This window comes from Microtus pennsylvanicus, chromosome 1 (genome assembly GCF_037038515.1).
Source record: "Microtus pennsylvanicus isolate mMicPen1 chromosome 1, mMicPen1.hap1, whole genome shotgun sequence".
Lineage (NCBI taxonomy): Eukaryota > Metazoa > Chordata > Mammalia > Rodentia > Cricetidae > Microtus > Microtus pennsylvanicus.
The window spans coordinates 41,181,795-41,203,527 of record NC_134579.1 but is presented as its reverse complement, the minus strand read 5'-3'; the positions used below and the strand labels follow the sequence as shown (position 1 = coordinate 41,203,527).

The 21,733-nt window shown below is 40.8% G+C and overlaps 1 protein-coding gene across 1 annotated transcript; it reads left to right on the top strand.

The window, feature by feature from the left end:
* The first annotated feature begins 9,539 nt into the window (after positions 1–9,539).
* Positions 9,540–21,361, top strand: Tex55 (testis expressed 55). Its single transcript, XM_075982149.1, has 4 exons — positions 9,540–10,385; positions 11,319–11,459; positions 15,009–15,068; positions 21,317–21,361. Exons 1-4 carry the CDS (start codon positions 9,540–9,542, stop codon positions 21,359–21,361), a joined length of 1,092 nt encoding a protein of 363 aa, XP_075838264.1.
* The last annotated feature ends 372 nt before the right edge of the window (positions 21,362–21,733 follow it).

Below are 21,733 nucleotides of genomic sequence, written 5' to 3'. Positions count from 1 at the left end.
AATGGATATTGCTGTGGTCCTGCTGCAGTCTGGGTTTGGGTCCTAAGACAAGAACGGTGGCTCAGAGGTTAAGAGCATTGCCTGCTCTTCCAAATGTCCTGAGTTCAATTCCCAGCAACCACATGGTGGCTCACAACCATCTGTAATGAGGTCTGGTGCCCTCTTCTGGCCTGCAGGCATGCACACAGACAGAATATTGTATACATAATAAATAAATTTAAAAAAAACGGCTGGGCGGACCTCAGTGTTCAAGCGATGTCAGCAGAGGTCCATGAGCTCCTTTTCCGACCAGATATGCCATGCAGTCTCACAAGAGCAGCTCAGGTCCCAGGGGTTCCTGGCTCTCCACCTAACAGGATCACTGTGTTGACAGCAAACTAATCCCAGGACAGGGTGAGCTTCAGGGAGTCACAAAGACTGAGATAGGACACCTAAAACCCAGAGTGGAAGACGGAGGACAGGTGAGAGAGGAAAACAGCTCAAACAGTGTGGCCCATCGGGCAGAGGGGATTGGAAGACCCTATGAAAGGGAACCCCATTCTAGGGAAGAGACTCAGGACAAATCCGCAGCCTGCACTAGCTTCAAGTTCATTGTGACTGTCTTAGTTAGGGTTCTTATTGCTGTGAAGAGACACCATGACCAAAACAACTCTTAAAAAGGAAAAAGATTTAATGTAATATAATTGGTGGCTTACAGCTCAGAGGTTCAGTCCATTATCATGATGGTGGGACATGGTGACATGGAGAAAACCAGTGGTGCTGGAGAGGAAGCTGATAGGTTTACATCTCACACAGGCAACAGGAAGTGAACTGGCTCATGGGCATGGCTTGAGCATATACGAGACCTCAAGCCTACCTCTACAGTGAAATACTTTTCCAACACAGCCATACCTACTCCAACAAGGCCGCACCTCCTAATGGTGCCACACCCTTTGGGGCCATTTTATTTCAAACTACCACAGTGACTTCTCCAATGGTTTGGTTTACAGTGGACAGAAAGCCCATTTTGTTTCTCTGTAGGACTTGGAGGGCAGGGGCCAGGAGCTGTCTTGACAGAGAATCTGTTGCCTGAAACTGAGCAACCAGAAGGGGTGGGGTCTGATCATAGGAAGGAAGAGTTTACTCTATCACAGCTCTGGTGGTTTGGGACAGCAGGAGGGCCTGAAAGTGTCAGGAAGCTGGCTGACAGACTGTGAGATACAGAGGGTGACATAACCCTGCTAGAGGCTGTAGCTCATCAATTGAGGACAATCGTGGATAGTTCTGGTTGCCTCGAGTCAGCTGGAGGATCAAGCCCTGGGACCACCACTATTTTCTTCAGAGTTTGAGAACAACAGTGGGCTGCCTGACACCCATGGCTGCTTCTCCACACAGCAGCGTTATTTGTCCTAGCCAGAACCTGGAAACAATCTCGATGTTCTTTAACTGAAGAATGGATAAAGAAGATGTAGCACATTTACTCATTAGAGTACCACTCAGCGATTTTAAAAAAAAATGACATCTTGTTTACATGCAAATAGATGGAACTAGAAAACACCATCCTGAGTGAGGTAACCCAGACCCAAAAAGATAAATATGGTATGTACTCACTCATAAGTGGATTCCAGCCATAAGCAAAGGACATTGAGCCTATAGTTCATGATCTTAGAGAAGCTAAGTAACAAGGTGAACCCTAAGAAAAACATAAATAGATCCACCTAAAAAGTCTAAATAAACAAGATCACCTGACAAAATTGGGAATATAAGGGTGGAGGGGAGAAGGAAGGGTGGAAGGGGAAGCGGAGGAAAAGAGGGGAGGGGGGAGGAGAATTTGAGGGAATGGGATAGTTGAGATAGAAGGACAGAGATGAGAGCAAGGAAAGAGATATCCTGATTGATGGAGCCATTATGGGGCTAGCAAGAAACTTGGTACTAGTGAAATTCCCAGGAATCTACAAAAAATTGACCCGAGCTAAGACCCTAAGTAATAGAGGAGAGGGTGCCCTAACTGGCCTTGCCCTGTAGTCAGACTGATGAATATCTTAAATATCACTATAGAACATTCATCCAGCAACTGATGGAGACAGAGGCAGAGACCTGTGTTGAAACACTGGACTGAGCTCCCAAAGTTCAGTTGAAGAGTGGGAGGAATGAGAATATGAGCAAAGAGGTCAAGACCATGATGGGCTCACCCACTGAAACAGTTTACTTGAGCTAATCAGAGCTCACCAACTCCAGCCAAACTAGGAAGGAACAAGCATAGATCCAAACTAGTCCCTCTGAAGGTGGTTGACAGGGGCATGGCTGGGGCACACTGCAGGGTCACTGGCAGTGGCACCAGAATTTATCCCTACTGCTTGTACTGGCTTTTTGGAATCCATTCTCTTTGGATGGATACCTTGCTCTGCCTAAATACAGTAGGGAGGGCCTTAGACCTTCTGCAAAGCAATGTGCCTTACCCTCTTAGAAGAGTGGATGCGGGTGGAATGGGGGAAGAAGGAAGGAAGGAATTGGGAACTGGGATTGGTGTGTATAATGAAAAAGATAGTTTGTTTTCTTTTTTAAAAAAATTAAATACAGCCAGGCAGTGGTGGTGCACACCTTTAATCCCAGCACTCAGGAAGCAGAGACAGGCAGATATCTGTGAGTTCAAAGCCAGCCTGGTCTACAAGAGCTAGTTCCAGAACAGGCTCAAAAGCTACGGAGAAATCCTGTATCAAAAACCCAAAGTAAATAATAATAATAATAATAAATTTTGCATGCAAGTGGATGGAAATAGAAAACACTACCCTGAGTGAGGTAAGCCAGACCCAAAAAGAGGAACATGGGATGTACTCACTCATATTTGGTTTCTAGCCATAAACAAAGGACATTGAGCCTATAATTAGTGATCCTAGAGAAGCTAAATAAGGAGAACCCAAAGAAAAACATATAGGCATCCTCCTGAATATTAACCTTCAGCAGGCGATGAAAGGAGACACAGACCCAATTTGGAGCACCGGACAGAAATCTCAAGGTCCAAATCAGGAGCAGAAGGAGAGAGAGCACGAGCATGGAACTCAGGACCGCGAGGGGTGCACCCACACTCTGAGACAATGGGGATGTTCTATCAGGAACTCACCAAGGCCAGCTGGCCTGGGTCTGAAAAAGCCTGGGATAAAACCGGACTCGCTGAACATAGCGGACAATGAGGACTACTGAGAACTCAAGAACAATGGCAATGGGTTTTTGATCCTACTGCACTTACTGGCTTTGTGGGAGCCTAGGCAGTTTGGATGCTCACCTTACTAGACCTGGATGGAGGTGGGTGGTCCTTGGACTTCCCACAGGGCAGGGAACCCTGATAGCTCTTTGGGCTGACGAGGGAGGGGGAGTTGATTGGGGGAGGGAAATGGGAGGCGGTGGCGGGGAAGAGACAGAAATCTTTAATAAATAAATAATTAAAAAAAACAAAGTGGAAAGTAAGAAAATTCTAGACAAATAAAAACAAAAAGAAAGTAAAAATAAAATAAAATAATTTTTAAAATTAAATACAAAAAAGAAAATATAACAACCATAAATAGATATTCAGTAAATGTAGCTACCGGGACAGTATCAGTGGATAACTTAACTCTCATACTCAGATAGGTTATACTCAGAATCAATGATGAAACTTTAGAATTAGACTATACCATAGGGCTGGAGAGACGGCTCAGTGGTTAAGAGCACTTGCTGCTCTTACTGAGAAGTTGGGTTCAGTTCCTAGCACCAACGCGGTGGTTCATTGCCATCTGTAATCACATTTCTATGGGACTGACTCCCTCTTCTGGCCTCTGTGGGCACTGCATACATGCATATATTACATATACACATGCAAGCAAAACACCCATATGTGTAAAATAAAAATATTGTCTTAAAACATAAGAGAACTGGAGAGACGGCTCAGCCGTTAGACACACTTGCAGCTCTAGAGGACCTGAGTTCAATCCGAGTACCCACTCGGTGATTCACAGCTGTCTGCAACTCCCATTTCAAGGGAGCCAATGTCCTCTTCTGACTTCCATGAACACCAGGCACGTACGTAGTGCACAAACATATATGCCTAAAACACTCACACATTTAAAAACTGAATGAATAACATTTTAAAACTAAAAGTATAAAGCAACTTCAACAGATCCCCAACAAGTAACATGATTAAAGAAACCTAGGACCAGATGAATCTACCACAATACTCTATCAGATCTTCAAGAATGTGCTAAAAATACATGGACTCACTGAAATGGTGGCAGCAAACACAGAACCTGCCCAGGTTTCAGCCAGATGGTATCCCAGTGCTGAGACAAGGAAGTGGGCATGAGCCCCCATCTTGACATCTGCTTACAAAGGAAATTTAGTTTTCTTCAATGGAGTCTCACTAGTCTATTAATCCCATGGCCAGCAGTGGATGGTTAACATAAAACAAACTCAATGGTATTCTTGCAGACCTTTTGTTTTGTATGGCTTTGCTTGGACAATTTTTGTCTCATGATCATTTGCTTGTATATTATGGTTTCTAGTCTTGTGTTTTTATTGTGTGTGTTGAGTTGTGTGTTTGTATGTGTGTACATGTGATGTAGGAGTTCCTTCTGTTGGTGTGTTGCTTTCATTGGCTAATGAATAAAGAAACTGCCTTGGCCTAGTTGATAGGGCAGAAATTAGGTAGGCAGAGAAGACAGAACTGAATTCTGGGAGGAAGAAAGCAGAGTCAGGGAAAGCCATCATGGAGCCACCAGAGTAAGACATGCAGAATCTTTCCCGGTAAACCACTGCCATGTGGCAATATATAGATTAATAGAAATGGGTTAAATCAAGAGGGGGGAGTTAGCCAATAAGAGGCTAGAGATAATGGGCCAAGCAGTGATTTAATTAATACAATTTCTGTGTGATTATTTCGGGGCTAAGCTAGCCGGGTGGCCGGGATGAACAAGCAGGCCCTCCTACAACATACGTGTGTTTAAGTATGTGTGTTTCTTGTGTTTTTTTTAATCTTGTTTGTTTGGGGTTGTGTTTGCTTGTTTGCCTGTTTATTTTCTTTAAAAAAAAGAGAGAGAAAGGAAGGAAGGAAGGAAGGAAGGAAGGAAGGAAGGAAGGAAGGAAGGAAGGAAGGAAAGAAGATATAGTGGGGTGGTGGAGAGGATCTGGGAGGAGGGGAAACTATAGTCAGAATATATTGTATAAAAAATTTTCAATTAAAATATACTGATAAAAATAAAGTGCTACCGTCAATGCTACTCAAACTTTCCCATTAAAAATGGAATAAAAACTTTCAAACTAACTTTAACTGTCTTGCTACCAAAAACATATTAGGACACAATGGAAAACAACAATTCTCAAACAAATTTCCCTAATGAATTTAGTGGAAAAATTCTCCAAAGTGTACTTTCACATCTCAAGGACACATTTAGATGATGGTGTGGCATGACCTACTTGGGTTCACTCCAGGAATGCAGGAGTGACTCAACCTGTGCATATTAATAGCTGTAAAATAGCTTATGAACAGACTTAATAGGTGGCATGAATTTAAAAGTTCATTACAATCCCCAATAACCACTAAAAACAAAACTTACATTTACAAAAAGAACAAAAAGACTAACAGAAGAAAAAGCAAACATAAAGGAAGACAGTAATAGAGCAACTGAGACTTTTGGCGATAGAAAGTAGATTGATCACAAAATGGCAGAAGTCCTTCCTCTTCCATGATCAATTTAAATATAAATGAACTTAAACACTTCAAATAGAAGAAATAGTTTGTCAGAATGGATTTTAGAAAAAAAAATTATACAACTGTCTCTACCAGAGACTCTTTTTGGTTCTGATACTACAAATGTGTTGAAAGTGAAGGTGTGTGAAAAGACCACACACACAGTGACCAAGGAGAGCTTGCTTGCTATGTTAATATCAGACAAAATAAACTGTTTTATAAGCTGTTACAATAGACAAGGATTTTATATACTGATAAAATGGTCAACTAAACACAAAGGTGGAGTTCTGCTGACTTCAAAACATGAAATTATCTTAACAGATCTGAAGGGGGAAATGGCAATTTTACAAAAGCAGTTGGGGATTTCAATACCTCAAACTTCAAGAGTGGTCAGAATAATTAAACTAGTCAATAAGCAACTACATAATGAAACAGATACCTAACACAGGAAAGCCATCGGAAATACACACTCCTCTCATGGGCCATGTCCATACAAATTTTGTATGGGACACTCTTTCCAACAATAGGAAATACACTCTCCTCTCATGGGCCATGTCCTTACACAGTGGTGTATCGGGACACTCTTTCCAACAATAGGAAATACACTCTCCTCTCATGGGCCATGTCCTTACACAGTGGTGTATCGGGACACTCTTTCCAACAATAGGAAATACTCTCTCCTCTTATGGGCCATGACTTTACACAGTGGTGTGTTGGGACACACAACAAGCCTCCATACATTAGAAAAGAGCAGCTCATGCAAAGCATCCTCTCAGAACACATGAGGATGAAGCTAGGACTGAATCAAGAAAACTTGAAAGCACGTGAATGTTTAGAAATTAACAAATTTCTAGATACCGTGTCAAGTCAGAATTATTAAGGAAATGTGAGACAATACTTTGATATAGATAGAACAAAACACAACACAGCAAAAAGCTATGGGATGCAGAAAGAGCAGAGTGAAATGTGGGCTACAAATATCTCCACTACAAAAGAGAGATCTCAAACCAATAACCATTGGAAAGAAGTATACTGACCCATAGATATGACATACATAGATGTCACATATACATTTTAATAAAAGTTGTGTCTTTAATATTAAGGAAGTGTTTTCTTTATGGTACTTTTTCTATGATGGAAAATCAGATACACAGACTGATACTTTTTGAACATTCAAGCCCTAAGACAGTTTATCATTTATGCTAATGTGGTGTCCATTTCTTCCATATTGTCTTAAATATGGCAGATCATTTATAAATTTTCATTCAGCATACACTTTTTGGGCTACTAGCTTGGTTCATAAGTGGCTTTATGTCGACATCCCTGGAGTTCTCTCTGTGTTCCTGTATTTACAGCCAGGTTCCCAGTTGACCCCAAATATTGGCTTTTAAACTTTAAATCTCTAATTGTTAAATGCAATTAAACTTATGGCAATAGATGGTCTGACCTCACACATGCATTGTTTGAGGTTTATTTCAGAGGAGGAATGCAAATCTTAAAACCTGATGGTCACTGGCCACCACTGCCAAGTGCAAATTCTCTATTTGTCAAACTATTCTTTTGGTATATTTCCACACTGTGTTTTCTTCCTTTCTGGAACTTTGGCTTAGCCTTCTCATCTTAATGCTGTTTTTGCTCTAAGACTACTTGACAGTATGCTCTCCCTGAATCTTCCCATTGTCATTCCAGCAACTGATCATTCATCTAACTCAGCAAGAAAATGACTCACAAGCTATGCAGCATGGCTGTGACAAAGTTAAGTCAGACCCCAAAGCAGTGTGAATTTGATGGCAATAGTAGTCCACCCTCTCAGGTGTGAGCCCCTCATGGTGTTTAGGGAGAGGTGTTGGTTAAAAGTGTGGAACCTGAGAATGGTACCTAGGCCCCAAACTGCCTGAACCTGCCTGAAAAAAAAATAAAGAAAATACAAAAAGAAGAATAGCTCTAGGCACCAGTAAAAACCATAAGACTCCATTGCTAGGCTGTTGTAGAATATTAGTTAAAGGTGTGTTACATTTGTTTATGTTGTGGAAAATTTGTTCAATGATGCAAAGATGTGTTGCATTCTTTTATGTTGCATTTGTTTAACTCTGTGAAGCTGCATTGCTTTGCCTGCCTAAAATACCTGATTGGTCTAATAAAGAGCTGAACAGCCAATAGCTAGGCAGGAGGAAGGATAGGCAGGGCTGTCAGGTAAAGATAATAAATGTAGCAAAAATCAGGAAACAGTAGAGTCGAGGTGCAAGAAAAGAAGAAGAGTACATTAGGGCCCAGACACCCAGTCACACAGTCAGTCACAGCGTAATAGTAAAAGTAAGATATACAGAAGTCACTGAGAGAAACAATTCAGGACCTCCTGAAACTAAAAAGCATTGTAAAACAAAGAATACAGTCAACAAGACAAAATGGCAGCCTACAGAATGAAAAAACATCTTCACCAACCCCATATCAGACAGAGGAATAATCTCCAAAATATACAAAGAACTCAAGAAATTGGTCATCAAAAGAACAAATAATCCAATTTAAAAAAGTGGAATACAGACCTAAACAGAGAACTCTTAACAAAGGAATCTAAAATAGCTGAAAGACACTTAAGGAAATGCTCAACATCCCTAGCCAACAGAGAAATAAAAATCAACTCTGAGATTCCATCTTACAACTGTAAAAATGGCCAAGATCAAAAACACTGATGACAACTTATGCTGGAGAGGTTGTGGGGTAAAGAGAACACTTCTGCGTTGCTGGTGGGAATGCAAGCTGGTACAGCCCCTTTAGGTGTCAATGTGGTGATTTCTCAGAAAATTAGGAAACAACTTTCCTCAAGACCCAGCAAGACCATGTTTGGGTATATATCCAAAGAATGCTCAACCATACCATAAGGATATGTGTTCAACTATGTTCATAGTAGCATTACTTGTCATAGCCAAAACCTGGAAACAACCAAAAAGCCCATTGACCAAAGAATGGATAAGGAAAATGTTGTACATTTACACAATGAAGTACTGCACAGCAGAAAAAAATAATGCCATCTTGAAATTTACAGGCAAATGGATAGATCTAGAAAACATCATATTAAGTGAGGTAACCCAGATCCAGAAAAACAAATATCATATGTACTCATTCATAAGTTGCTTTTAGACATAAAGCAAAGAAAACCAGCCTACAATTCACAATCCCAGAGAACCTAGACAACAGTGAGGACCCCAAGAGAGACACACATGAATCTAATCTACATGGGAAGTAGAAAAAGACAAGACCACCTGAGTAAATTGGGAGCATGGGGACCATGGGAGAGGGTTGAAGTGAAGGGGAGAGAAAGGGAGGGGAACAGAGAAAAATGTACAGCTCAATAAAATCAATTTAAAAATATACAGAAATGAGGAAAGAAAAAAGCCCAGAGTAAAAAGGTAGACGGAATAATTTAAGAAAAGTTGAATAGAAATAAGTCAAGCTAAGGCTACACATTTGTAAGTAAGAATAAGACCCCTGTGATTTATTTGGGAGCTAGGTGACAGCCCTTCAAAGAATGAAGAGCCAAAAGAGTAAGAGTTTAAAAAACCAACTAGACAATGATGGAGCCAGATTGCCTATCTATGGGCTTCACCTCTTCTCAGGAGACATCTCTTGCTCACACCGCAGTTACCCATGGGTGGTAGTTTTCCTTTTGATAGTGATGGTTGTTCAGTCAGCAGGAAAGCCACCTACCTACTCTGAGCAGCCTCAGCAGAGGCAGAACAAAGCCCAGTGGAATCACAAGTTCATGGAAGGTTGCCTAGACAACCAAACTCAGGCCCCACCCACAGTGCCTGACAACCAAGGCCAGTCAGAGGTGCAGCAGAAAATGGATAAGCCTCCACAAGAGGCTCCAGAAGGATCCTTGAACCATGAAAACACAGACAATGGATCTGAACATGCTGGGGTTGGATTATCCGAGCAAACTGGTGGCAAAGCATCCAGCCAAACTGCTAATGTCGGGTCTGAACAGACTGACCAAAGAACCCCTGAAGAGGCTTCTCAGTTGACTGAGCACAGAACATCTCAGCAGACTGACCGCAGATCATCTGGCCAGGCTGACAGAAGAACTTCTGAGCCCCCTAATCAGCAATCGCCCAGTTTGCTTGAGAGAAAAGCCTCTGAGAATATAGATGACCGAGTGCCGTTGCCCTCTGGTGGGAAAGCTTCTGAGAAGACTGACCAAGGATCTTTGGAGTATGATGAGCAGACTTCACCAGACCAAGATGACTATAAGACCTCAGGAAAGAGTCAACACCAAGTCTACAACCAAGATGAATTCTTGGATGAAGATGGCACTGATCAACAGAGGTTTAATGAGGACAACACCCAAATTAGCCAAGAAACAGAAAAACAGGCTGACCACCGCTCATACTACAAAACACTTGCCCAGGCTGAGAACCGCGCATTATCTGACATTGGTGACAACAAAGAGATCAAAGAAGCTGACTTCAAAGTACAGCCTTGCAAATTTCAAGATAGCCAAACGGACATCAGATCCAAGGTCTCAACTGGCGAGGAAGCAGAAAGTGCAACCACTATCCAAGCTTACAACCTACCTGATACTGAATTCACCAGCAATTCCCAGTCCTCGTATGAAAAACTGCCCTCCATCAGCACCACAGGGTACTACACCTCCAGCCAAGACAAATTGCAGACCACAGAAGTCACTACTGTAGGTAAAAGGGAGATCTGATGTCTGCCTGGGAGGTTGCAGGACAGGACAGGACCTGTGGTGTTAGGAACAAGAACGCGGGGGTAGAAAGATGCAGGTTAAATCAGAGATGAGGAATAAACGCATGTAATGTCTTATGTGCTATCCATAGGTTTTGGGAAAGGTGTGAAACAAAAGAGATATGTTGCCTCCTGGTTTTCCTCTGGATACTCACGAAGGATCGGTGGAGCCAGGATTTAGGAAACCAATGGTTTCAGGTTCTGCTCCTAACTCTGTGTCAATCACTTCCCACAATGGGTGTCTACCACAGCAAGGACCACTCAATCACTTCCCATGATAGGTGTCTAACCATAGCAAGGAGATGTGAAGTTAACTGGAAATCCCTGTGTTGGAGAAAGTATTTGAAGTAGAGGAATATAAGATATCCTCCAACCAAGTTTTAAGGTGCTTTATAGTGCTTAAGGATGAGTTGGCTCTGCCAAAGAACTGGCTCTGAGGATCATAGCAGTTCATGGTTACTGCGACAGATACATTCTCTCCTTGGTGTAAGCACTGGTAATTTACCCATGCTTCTGTAAATAACCTTTGATCCATGCTCTTGTAAGGAACCCTTAAAGGTCATTAGTTTCTCTCTCTCTCTCTCTCTCTCTCTCTCTCTCTCTCTCTCTCTCTCTCTCTCTCTCTCACACACACACACACACACACACACACACACACACACTCACACACACACACACACACACACACACACACACACACCAAGAAAGTAGCACAACTACTATCTTTCTTAATTCTCGGTGTTAAATCTTAATTCTTGGCTTTAAATTTCATTAAATCTAGATCCCACTGATAGTGACAGCAAAAAAAAGTGCTATTACTTTTAAGTTTATTTTCTAAAAACGATAAATCTTTGGGGGACTGTTTTAATTTCAGGATACAGAATTTGAGCAAAGAAAGAGTTCTCGGAGATCAAGCCAAACTCACAGGAGGCGGTTACCTCCAATCATTTTTGAAGACCCTTATCAAGTTGCACTCCGCTACATGGAAAAGCACAACATTCTTCAGATATTCCAGGTAAAGCTCTTAATTCTTAACCTTTCTTCCTGAGTGTGGGCTAGTTCAGAAATTAGTGTTTTAACCAAAAAAAAAAGTAGATGAGAAATACCAAGCCAATGATACCGTGACATTAAGTTCATTGAAAGCATTGGAGACCATGTAGGATGGTCGTTGGGGTAGCATTTGGCCAATAATTATCATTTTAGCTTTAAATAAGTGTATAAGAAAAAAATCAGAAAAAAAAAAACAACCAACCAAGTTTGAGGGCTCTTTAGAGCCGAGTCTTCAAAAGCAGACCATTCTCAGGACCACCTGAGAGCAACATTCTTCAGAAGGAAATGATAGAAATAACAAATTCCTTCCGGTTCCTGAATCATAAATCTCACTGATGCCAGGGTTTAGAACTGGAACTTCCTTTAAAGAGATTTCTTGAACAGTATAGAACTATGAGAGATTATTGCAGCTGTAATTTGGTTGTTTTGTTCACCAGGTACGTCTCTTTTATCCGATAGGCAATGCACATATCCATCTACGACAGCATGTGTTTGAAGTGACTGTTTAGACAGGTTAAAATTGGAGTAGTTTGCCTCTTGTGAAAGCATCCAAAATAGTAAAGTTTGAAGCAGTGTATAGAGGAGCGGTTTTCAGACTGTGGGTCCCCACCTCTTTGGGGGTCAAACAACCCTTTCACAGGGGTCACTTCAGACCATCAGAAAACATCATATTTACATCAGAAAATCATATTTACATCATGATTCATTAGGGTAACAAAAGTACAGTTAAGAAGTATTAATGAGAATTATTTTGTGATTGGGGGTTCAGAACAACATGAGGAACTGTATTAATGGATAGCAGTATTAGGAAGGTTGAGAACCACTGGGACAGAGGGAGGAACAAATACCTTGCTCTATGAGCACCACCATTCAGATTCTAAGTTGGTCACACATCCATGAGTTGAGGACATTACTTAGTTTCTATGGCTCTCAGATTCCTCATATAAAATAGGGATTTGAAATATCTATTTCATTCGCTCTGCTTTATGTTTCCTTCTTAAAATATCCTCTGGTTTGTACAGTATAAGTGGCCAGGTTTCTGTCTTTAATCAGAGAACCAGTAATTGCTAAACAAAACTAGGGACTGTATTTAGGAAAGCAGAGTCCAGGGGCTGGCAAGATAGTTCAGTGGATTAAAGCCCTTGCCTTTTGATCTACTGAAGGCATAAGTCACAAAACAATCCCACACCAGTTTGGAATTATGATTTAAAAATGGGTATTTATTTAAAGGAAAAAAAACTTACAGATCACCGTCCCAGACAACAACCCTCCTCGCAATCAGGAAAGGAGCCTTGTAGCTGGAAGTGGAGCCAGAAGCAAGAGAACAAGCACATGGCTACCGTTGCTTTTTAAAGCAAACAAGACCATGCCCAAGTGGGCTGGTATCTTAAAGGCTATTGGCTGAAGGAGCAGAAGAAGCTCCCGCAGCACCTCCCCCTTTTGTTTAAGTAAGAGAGTTCTAAACCCAATACAAAACAATATACACTAGGAACAGATATTAAATATAAGATTAGAATTACAATCGGCATAAACAATATTAAGCTAGAAACATATGCTGAATGTTTTAATAAACATTCTATCCTATGGAGTCTATGTCTTGTTTAGGAAATGGCTTGGCTAGATCATAAGAGGACGGTAACTATGACTATCGAATCTTCAACCCTATCAAAGGCCTGAAAAGGGAAATAATATTACTTGAGCAGGCAGGAAGTACAAGGAAGTAGCTTCCAAAGTGAGCAATATATGACAGAAACAATTAGCTACCTGAGCAATCACCCAAAGTCTCATTTTGCAACATTGAAGCAACCAACTTTGGCTATGGCCTAGAATAACTGACAGACCATTTTCAAAGGCAAGAAATTTTTCAAAACCGTCTTACCCTGTCTTGGCAAGATTTGACAGTCCTGTTTATCCATTTCTGGATACTATATCTTGTCAGTGGTCGAGGCATGGGCACTTCTTTGCCCAAAGGCCAGTTTTTGCAAGAAGAAAACAGGCTCCAAGTGGAGTGTCTTTGGTGCTCAACATTCTCTAGAGAATAGATCGGTGCTGCCAGGAGCAATCATGTCTCATGTCAACAAAACCCTAAGTTATTTAAATGCCATGTTCCACATATCCTTGAAGTGGTTGAAGACTATCTATCTATGCAGAATATAATCTTTATGTATCTAAAGAACCTGATTAGTCTAACTATAAGTATGACAAACATAGATGACTATTGATCTATAATTCTTAATACCTATCTAAATTAAAGACTAAGATAATAAACAACTGTGCAGTAAATGAGGACAATGACCTCCAAATATAAACAATGTATAAGTATCTTGATCATGCATACACACATATACAAGCCCCCCACATGGATCAAGGCACACACACACATGCACACATGTACATACACACAAATACAAGCTCCCCACATGTACCAAGATATACACACACATGTACACACACACATGCATACACATACATACACATGAATACACGCTCTCTGCATGTACCAAGATACACATAGAGACATGCACGCACATACATACACACTAATGCAAGCTCTCCTCATGTACCAAAGCACACAGACACACACATGCACACACATACATACACACTAATGCAAGCTCCACACATGTACCAAGGTACACACACACATGCATACATGTATATATACACATTTAAAATAAGTTTAATTTTTAAAAAAATTTGTCTATTCTATAATTTTTCAAATTAAAGAAAAAATAATGCTTATAAATGGAGTGTGATATTAAAGAAAATAAATTATTATATATATATTGTTCAATAAAAATATATATGAAGTGGCTGAATATATAGCTCAGTGAGAAAATACTTGCCCCACATGCACAAGGTTTCCAGCACTATAAAATCAATTGATTAATTAATTTAATTAAAAACGTCAAGTATATATATATTGAATACAGAATTGAGTGATACAGATACATTTAGTATATTTTAATATGTTATTCCTGAAATGAACATGATTGTTATTCCCTGCAAATGAGATGCTTGCTTGCTTCGTGACAGCATTTTGAGTTTGAGTTATTCAACAACAGTAAAAAAGTATGGAAGTTAATCTCATAAATCTGATGTATCCTTCCTCATTTAATACTAAAACAAAACATGATTTTTATGTTTTAAAGTCAAGTATTTTGGACAATTATATGTAAATCCCCAGTGCCATTCTTTTATTCCCTTTTAAGAACTCTTTTTTAACTGTTTAAAGCAAATAATTTATTAACTGATCATCTAGCAACATCGCAGTTCTCAAACGCTTTGCAACTTTCCCACCATCTCTTTGATCTTGGAAACAACCAAAAAGATGCATTGCTCTTTAAATAAAACTTTTAGCCCTTCAAATTTGATCTTGATTTGCCTGATTTCATCCAAAGAAAGAAAGATGTTTCTTGGGGATATGGGAATGCCTTTAGAATGGCTAGGGCAGTAGGAGCTGACTGCAAACCTCTTGGAACCAAGTGTGGTGTGGTGTGCTTTCTCTCAGCAGATCACTGAAAACTTAGTCTATGAAAAGCCGGATGACCCTCTGAACTTCATGCTAGACCAGGTATGGAGTGGGAGAGAACAAGCCTTCTGTTCTCATTGTCAGAACACAGCACACACACAGACAGATGGACAAAGCAGACCACGAACAGCTCCAAGCCATCATGAAGGAAATGTACTGCAGCTTCCATTTAAGCATTTTTCCTCAAGTCCAGAACAAATCTAGGGATGGGGGCTCACCTCTTGAATGCCAGTGCTCAGGGAGCAGAGGCAGGCAGATCTCTGTGAGTTCAAGGCCAGCTAGGGCTACATAGTGAGACCCTGTCTCAAACTGGAAAAGAGCGGCTTAGCATCACAGAAGGCCCCCTCCTCATTAGCTCCCACAAATGAGTTGCTTATTTTGACCTCTCTAAGAGCTTGCTCACTCTTCTTTAAAATTTTACTGTAAACATGAGTCATGAAACACTTTTGTTGAGACCTGTGAGCTCTCTGAACTGTCTTTGCTCAGTGCTGTTTTCGTTTTCCCTCTTTTGCCCCAGATTCTGTCTGGGAGATGGAGCCTTCTGTTGCATGTAGCTATTCATCCATTTTCAGCACTGCATACTATTCATTGGGTAGACTACTATGGCTGATTCATTCTCTTTTCCAAGGACATGCAGATTATTTCCAATTTGGAGCTTTTACAAAAGACCTTGTAGTAAGCTTTCCCATCCGGGTCGTTTAGTGGTATATCACTCTTGGCTGTATACTTTAATTGCTGGATTGTAGAACATGTATCTGCTTAGCTTCAAATGGATTGTTTTCATTTTCCAACATGAGTGTACCAGCTTGCACCCCTGCCCGCTACAGCTCTGTAACTTTACCAGTGTTCATTGTTGCCACTGTATTTAACCGTGGCTGTGCAGGTAAGTAGGTAGTTCATTTTAGTGTCCTTTTGCCTTTTCCTGGCTGATGGGCACTGGCATGCTTTTCCATCTGTTAACTGGCCGTTTGAAAACACTTAGTTTCCTATAGTAATACTTCATGTCTTAGTCCTTAGCAACAGGCTTCTGAATGTTCTGGCTGTGGGCGTTTGGTTAATCACATATGTTTGTATATCCATCCACTCTTTGTCTGACTCTCTAGCTCTTATCTTTTGATGAGCAGAAATTCTCAAGTTTAATATCAACTGTAACAATATTTTTATTTATGATAAATACTTCCACTGTCTTATGTTAGAAGTTTCACCCACATTTGACTATAGTTTCTTAAATTACTGTGTGTGTGTGTGTGTGTGTGTGTGTGTGTGTGTGTGTGTGTGTGAAATGGAGGGTTTCTTTGTTACCTTTCAAATCTATGTCTACAATCTTGAATCAGTTTTGTACCCATAGGAGACTGGATAAAGATCCACTTCTTTCATTCATCCAGAAACCAGCCCCTTTTAGTAAAGGTCATAGTTTACACATTGACTTGTATTTCACATATTTATTAATACTTGCTTTGAAATAAGACTCTTAATTATTGTGACTGGAATAACTCAGTACCTAGTAGAGAAAGCTTGCCCACTTTATTCTCCTTTAAACATATCTCTGATATTCTTAGAGCTCTATTTCCATATTCGTTTTAAGAATTATTAATGAAGTTACATAATAATATGTAATGTATACTTCCATATTCATACAAGCATACACCAGTCGGATTGTGTGTGTGTGGTTGCTTTTGGTCTCAATTGGGTCACTATTTGGGGAGAGTGATAACTTTAAAATAAATGCTTCCCATCCTTCTTGGTCATTCATTTAAGTTTTAAGTTCTTTCGGTACATTTACTATCTGCATACATGTTGTACATGTATTTTGGTGGTTTCCTTGTGGGTATTTAATGTTTTTGATACTAGTGTGTGTAGAAATTTTTAAATTTTGAGGATCTAACTAGCTGGCATGCAGAAATACAGTTTTGCTATTCTTAGTCATTAGCCTCACTGACCCTGACTTGGTTCTAGTGAAGTATTTCCAGATATGTTGAAGCACTGGGGTTTCCACAGGCACACGCACATCATCTGTGAGTGGTCTTTTGACCTTTCCCATCCTTCTTGCTCCCTCGTCTGATCACCTATGGTGCAGGTCTTCTCGGTGATGCTTCACAGCCATCTTCCTCTCTTCTCCTCCCTACAGAAAGGCTGATCTCTAGGAACTCAATTAGGCTTGTGTCCTGATTCTCTGCTGGGCTAAGACCATGAGAAACCCTGGATGAGGAGCAGGAAGAAAAAGAAAGGCGTGCTTAGGTTTATTTCTGTGGCCTTCTTTATGAGTACATGCTGATCTGTCTGTCTGGAGGCATCTTATTTTGCATAACTATTACCTTTTGGATTCCAATAATATTCAAATCGTACCTCAGTGTGCAGTGCACATGCAAGAACATGAACGCACACACACACGCACAGGCACACACACACACACACACACACACACACACCTTCAGGCCTAAAGTTACTTCTACTGTCTCTAGCATTGATTATCTTGCTCCATATGATTCCCCATATCTATTTCTTTTTAAGTAATTCCTTTCCCTTCATAGAATTCTACTGTGAATGTATGCTCTGTTTTTCTGTTTGTTGATGTTTTGTTTGGGATAATGACCAATGCAGCACTCGGGTTAGAAATCTCCAGAATAATCAATGCTGGATGCAAGTACCTGCTTTGATTTACCTTATTTGCTCCTTAAAAAAAAATATTTTTCACTGCTTCACTATTAAATATGATGCTTATTTTTTGTAATGGTCATTGATCATTTTAAGTAAGTTCCCTTCTCATATATTTTCTGAGATTTTAAAATAAATTTTATCAAATCCAAATTTAGAGATGATTGGGTGAATTTTTTTTGTTGTTCTTATTTTAGCAAAAGGGAGATTTTTTTTTTCACTTTTAGAGCTTTTCAATCATACATACAGAAAACTGCACAGATCTGAAGGGGTCTTCTATGACTCAAAGCATGGAGCAAAAGCCCAGAAAATCAGTACAAATGCATAGCTATTGTGGCAGCTTAGGTGAAAATGGCCTCAGGGGCTCATAGGCAGTGGCACTATTAGGAAGTGTTTTCTTACTGGAGTAGGTGCGGCCTTGTTGGAGTAAGTGTGTCACTAGGGGGCAGACTTTGGGTTTTCAGATGCTCAAGCCAAGCCCGGTGTCTCTCTCTTCCTGCTGCCTGAGGGTCCAGATGTACATCCTCTCTCAGCCCCTCTCCAGGCCACTATGCTTCCCACCGTGGTGACGATGACTAAACCTCTGAACTGTAAGCCAGCCCCAATTAAATGTTCTCCTTTATGGGAGTTGTTGTGGTCATAGTGTCTCCTCACAGCAACAGAAACCCTAAGACAGCTTTACTGAAACTGAATGCGGAGAGCACACTCCAATGAGCAAAGTCATTCTCAGGCAAACACATGGCTCCAGAGCTGCCTTGTTTCCAGTCCAGGGGCTTTTGGTTCTAAAGGAAGGGTTCCCTGAAGAGCTGGGTATTTCTTGGACTGACCTAAGTTATATAACCTCGTGCTTACTGAGCATGTGCCTGCCATCCCATAATCCTCTCTGTTGGAGTGAGGAAAATGCTATGCAGCTCATACGTGGTAGCCCCTAAGTTAGGTCACCTTGGGACACTCTACTTTTGTACACATGTGTCTCTTGGGAATACCCTCCTAGGTTCCACTTCCTAAATGTGGTCTTATTTTTCCTGTTCACTGAAAGGGGCCATCATATGATCCTTAGGGTGATCTCCAGCAGTGCAAGGGATGATAAAGGCTTGCCTGGGGTGGCCTTTCCAGTCTCTCTGTTCTAGAGTTAACCTTACGGTTCACAGTTCTGCTTTTCTCTCTCAAAATCAAGACAGCGTGTTAGCAGCTCCTCAGAACTCAACTAGGTGCCTTACCCTCTCTCCTACATGAAATATTCATTCTTGCTACTTCTAAATTAATGTCCCTTAAAATGTAACATGAAAGTAATGAAATATGTATTGATTACTTAAGAGCTTTCTTCCTTGATCAACAACATGATTGAGATTCACTCATAGGGTTCATATTGTCATTCTTTTTTATTTGCAAATTCTCTATTCTGAGTTATATATCAATGATCCTTCGTGGGTTATTATGTGTGACGCTATAGTGAACATAGAGTTATACTGATTTCTTGACCCACATACACATGTATTTCTAGTGTTCACATATCCAAACCTGGGATTTTGTGAGGTATAGTATATTGCTATAAATTCAACTTTAAACTTTTACATTTTATCACCATAGCTGGAGGAGAGAGTGGGGCTGGAAAGAATCAGGAGCCTTTTAACAAGAGAGGTATTTTGGGGCTCCCATCCTAAGGACCAGGTAACCCAAGCCTCCAGTACACTCCACCATTAGCCTTGTCTTCATACCATTTCCCTTGCTTCTAGGCTTTGCAAGCAGTTTACTTTCCTTTGTAAATGTCATCATGAAGGGAGTGGGAAAGAGCAACAGAACAAAAACATTTAACAATCTGACATGGGGCTCAGCACCTCTGTCTGAACGTCAGGGTAAAGCCACAAACAAAACTGTTGAGAAGCTGATGTAAGCACATGGCTCTCCCTCCTTTTTCTATTTCTTCTCTAAATCTCCTGTGATCATCCTTTACCTCAATCCTCTTCCAAAACTGTGATCTTTAATGTCATAAACACTTGCCATGGGCCAAGTGAAAAAGATGTCTCCAGCATTCTCTTCCTCTGCCCTGAGACTTTTGACACGGTAATCACTTCTCACCTTCAACTCTGGTTATTTCCTAACTTTCCTCCACCCCCGAGGGCCACCTTTCCCCTAGACAGGTGTCCTTCCCTTGGGCATTCTCCAAGGTTTAATCTCTGTAGACTTGACTATCTCCATACTAATCACGGAGTATTCTTCCGTCTCTAGTTACCCACACAGTGCAATTCCAAAGTCCTCACATCTCCCAGTTATCTCTCAGGATTGGAAATATATTATTCCATGCCTTTTCAGATTTAGGGTTTCTGATGAGAAGTCTGCTGTAGTTCTGAAGAATTTGCCTAGGATCATAAGTTGGTGTCTTTCTCCTTCAGTTCCCCTCAGCTTTCAATTGTCTTTTCCTGTTCCTTAGTCTAAGAATTTTAGCTATAATGTACTGTGAAGAAATCAGTTTGGGGTTATGCTTATTTGGAATTTTAAATACCACTCACACTTGAATTCCCATCTCTTTTCTTATATTGGGGGGGGGCGGAATTCTACTATAATTTCAATGAATTGGTTATTTTTTCCTAAATATATTTATGTTTATGTGAGTGTGAGTGAGAGAGAGAAAGAAAGGGGGGATGAGGATGTCAATGGAAAACAGAGAAAGATAAAGAATGCCTTGGGACTGGAGTTCAGGTGGTTGTGAAGTGTCTAACCTGGGAACTGTGTGTGTGTGCATTCATCTGTGAGAACATGAGCATTGTGAGTGTCTTAGAGCACATGTGCAGGCCAGAGGACAACCCGGAGGGTCATTCTTCATCTTCTACCTTGTTGGAGACAGGGTCCCTTTGTTGTGTTTTTGCTGACTATACCAGACTAACTGGCTTTGAGTGTCTGCTGGGAATTCTCTCTACCTCCCATATCCCTGTAGGAACACTAAGATTTAAATGTTCCTGCCTCAAATCGGGTTTTTATGTGGATTTGAACTCAGGCCCTCATGTTTGTGCAGTGAGTATTTTTGCTTTTACCCATCTTCATAGCTCCTTTTCATCACTGAAAGTTGAATTAGAAAAATCGCTGTATGAGGGCTCAGTCAAATGCTCGCCGTGTAGATGTGAGGACCTACCCAGCACTTTAATATTTTAGGGAGTAGTTTAGTCCATCTTGTTCTCAAACCTATGTTCACGACCTATGCGGTTCATGACCCCTTTGGGGGTTGAACGGCTCTTCACAGGGGTTGCCTAAGACCATCAGAAAACACAAGTATTTACATTATGATTCATAACAGTAGCAAAATTACAGTTATGAAGAGAGCTCCTGGAGCTGCAGTTACAGGCAGTTGTGAGCCACGAGAGCAGAGTGCTGGGGACCAAACTCAAGTTCTCTACAAGAGCAGTGTGTGCTTTTAACCACTGAGCCATCTCTCCAGACTCTGTATATCTCGATTTTGTAATGGTTTATTTAGAGATGAAACCATGGATCTTCACTTATGGAGTCTAAATTATTTGTGCTTCCTCAGTCCAAGGACTTCCGTATTTTAAACTTCTACATATTTAACCCCTACAGGAGGTGGTGATTCTGAGGAGATAAAGATTCCCAGTGGAAAATTTGTCTTTTCTTCTTCTCCTTAGATACAGGAAATGATCCGATACAGAGACCAGCGGAGGAGCATCTGAAGACTAACTCTCGCCAGCACTGTACGCTGTCACTCACATCAGCTCTGTGCTCCTCTCTCCCTGGAAAAAAATGTGTTTTCAGCAGGCCTCGACGGTGACTCTGCCTGAGTGTGTTCTCGGTTTAGGTCAGAATATATAGAGTGCCTTTGTAAATCTCACATGACTATTACAGGTATCTCTGGATAATCCCACAAAATGCACACACTATGGCTTCTTATCACTGCCTGCTTCATTCTGCCATTGGTGAATGAGATTGAATCTTCCCCTGGCTTTTGCCTACGGTAAAACTCAGGCATGTGTTCATACCCTACACACATCTGGGCAGGTGAGGCAATGTCACTTCCTCGTCACCTTTATCCCCTAGAGAAATTT

Coding starts and splice junctions, on each gene's coding strand:
- Tex55 (XM_075982149.1), top strand. CDS start 9,540: ATGGATAAGCCTCCACAAGAGGCTCCAGAAGGATCCTTGAACCATGAA. Junction 11,460..15,008: donor ACATTCTTCAGATATTCCAG/GTAAAGCTCTTA, acceptor TTCTCTCAGCAG/ATCACTGAAAACTTAGTCTA. Junction 15,069..21,316: donor TGAACTTCATGCTAGACCAG/GTATGGAGTGGG, acceptor TCTTCTCCTTAG/ATACAGGAAATGATCCGATA.